At 25.2% G+C, this 2500-nt stretch overlaps 1 protein-coding gene across 2 annotated transcripts in view; it reads left to right on the plus strand.

The window, feature by feature from the left end:
* LOC118447855 (CD63 antigen-like) overlaps positions 1-2333 on the plus strand; it is a 7438-nt gene extending 5105 nt beyond the window's left edge. For both annotated transcript variants that reach the window (XM_085655952.1, XM_085655953.1), the window contains exons 3-6: positions 1119-1307; positions 1499-1669; positions 1900-2124; positions 2198-2333. In XM_085655952.1, the coding sequence (XP_085512078.1) occupies positions 1119-1307; positions 1499-1669; positions 1900-2124; positions 2198-2263 (651 nt within the window). In that variant the 3' untranslated portion in view covers positions 2264-2333. The remainder of the gene's footprint in view (positions 1-1118; positions 1308-1498; positions 1670-1899; positions 2125-2197) is intronic.
* The last annotated feature ends 167 nt before the right edge of the window (positions 2334-2500 follow it).

Genomic DNA, 2500 nt, shown 5'->3' on the forward strand with positions numbered 1-2500 from the left:
AAAGGGAAATATAATACTATATATTAATTTATTTTGTTAAATAAATGAATTTTTCCAATAATATATTATATAAATTATCTGAGAATTTTTTTTTATTTTTTTTTTTTTTTTATACCGTATTATTAAAAATACTTTCTATTCGTGAATCTAAGAAAGCTTCTTATATAATAGATTTCAATTATGATAAACAATATAGATTGGTTTTATGCATGTGTGCTTAAGTATATATTATCTTGTTAACGTACAGTTCTAAAGGGAACAAAAAAAAAAAAAAAAAGAAAAGAAAAGAAAAAAAAATGAGATTAAGGAAGCCAGAAAAATGATCGATAACCAGCCGGTATCAATAAGCCAGTACTCCTAAATTAGGTGAATTAGATTATGTTGCTAAACGAAGAATATTTTCTTATCTTGCGATTTTAAATAACGAAAATTCAAAATGGCAACTACCGTGAGGGGGGAGAAAGTCATTTTTTTAATTTATGGTTTAATTGAAAAAATGAATGATTCTGAAAAAAAAGAAAAAGAATGTATCGCGTGTGTCACTTTAATTAATACGTTACGTTATTCATTACACACATTGGATAAATAAACGTCGGAATATATACTATCGGTGTAATGTTTGAATTCGAAAAACAGATAATGATTACGTCACGTTCGTACTGCATAACTTCGTCGAGTATTTTCCCGTAATAGCAAAAAAAAAAAAAAAAAAAAGAAAAAAAAATTAATAAAGGAGTCTCGTAATTAACGTGTTCTCGATCACTATGATGATCAATTTCTATTATAAATATAAATTATTCTTTTTGTAAATGACATATAAATTCAACTTGTAAAAAAAAATTTCTTTTTTTTTTTTTTTTCTATTTTCAAATTTTTTTATTGATCAATTTAATATAACGAATAAAAAAAGGAAGATGTAGATGGAAGAAATTATCCTCAAGTTGTATATATTTTTTTTTTAATTGAATTTGTATGCATTATTAGCAAAAATAACGATTTGTCATTGAATCGATTTTTGTATTTACAATATGTTTATTATTCTTTTTTTTTCTTTTTTTTTTTTTTTTTTATCGTACAAATAACGATAATGTTGTCCTCATGATTTTTTTCTATTTTAGGTGACAGGAATAATATTGTTAAGTTTAGGTCTGACTATTTATGGGATCTACTTCAACTACAATCACTTCTTTGACAATAAACTTTTGTCGGTTCCATCGTTGATGATAGCGATTGGTATTATCATCTTCTTCATTGCTTTCTTTGGATGTTGTGGCGCCGTACGGGAGAATTATTGTATGCTAATTACCGTAAGTTAAAAAAAAAGTTATGGAGTGATTAAAAATATAATAATAATAATAATAATAATAATAATAATAATAATAATAATAATAATAATAATAATAATAATAAAAATGACAATAATTAGTGATAATATATCATTGAAAAAATCGAAACGTAATAGTCTTTAATAAGTCAGTAATTTATTGTTCATTTACAGTTCACGACTCTCTTAATATTCATTTTTATACTCGAATTCTCTGGTGGTATTGCTGGTTACGTTTTAAGATCACAAGTAGGCGAAATTATAGAAGAGAAGATGGAGGAAAGTATACCGAAATATAATACAAGTGATGAGATTACTGGATTTTGGGACGATATACAAACTAAAGTAATGTATTTCCTATAATTTTTATAATATTGTCATATAATAACATTTTAAGATATATATATATAATTAAAAACTTGTGCATGTGTGTGTGTGTGTGTGTATATATATATATATATATAGTATATAAAATGTCATACTATTATAATAAAATATTTTTATTGTTAATGTTAAAGCATCGTAAAAACTGATATTTTATTAACAAGAAAAAAAAATTTATCTCCAAATTACAGTTCCAATGTTGCGGCGTTAAGAATATGTCCGATTGGAATATTAGATTTGATAACGATCTTCCGATGTCTTGTTGCTCTTCTCAACAAGGTAAAGTCGGTTCCAGCATTTGTAACATCACGCAACCGAATGTTTATACCGATGGATGTCTATTGAAGTTTGAACAATACATTAAGTCACACGCTGTGCAGCTAGGTGGTGTCGGCCTTGGTATCGCGACCATTCAGGTAAATTTTTTTATTTCATTAGAAACACTATATTATAGAAATAAAAAAAAAAAAACAAATGTTTACATTACAGGTAATAGGTATATGGTTCTCAATCTACCTAGCACGATCCATTAGAAATAGTTACGAGAGCGTATAAAGTTGAAAACAACAAATAAAGAAACGTAAAAAAAAAAAGAATATATTTTTAATGAGATACAATAGTGGATTTTTTTGAAACATTAGAATTCAAGTATCTATCGTCAATGAGCCTTCTACAGACTTCTTGGCCATGTACTATTACATACTATAATATACATACACATACATACATACATATATATATATATATATATATATACATATATATATATATATATGTATGATTTATTTATGT

This window comes from Vespa mandarinia, chromosome 3, assembly GCF_050613455.1.
Source record: "Vespa mandarinia isolate Hongniang chromosome 3, ASM5061345v1, whole genome shotgun sequence".
In the NCBI taxonomy this organism is placed as follows: Eukaryota; Metazoa; Arthropoda; class Insecta; order Hymenoptera; family Vespidae; genus Vespa; species Vespa mandarinia.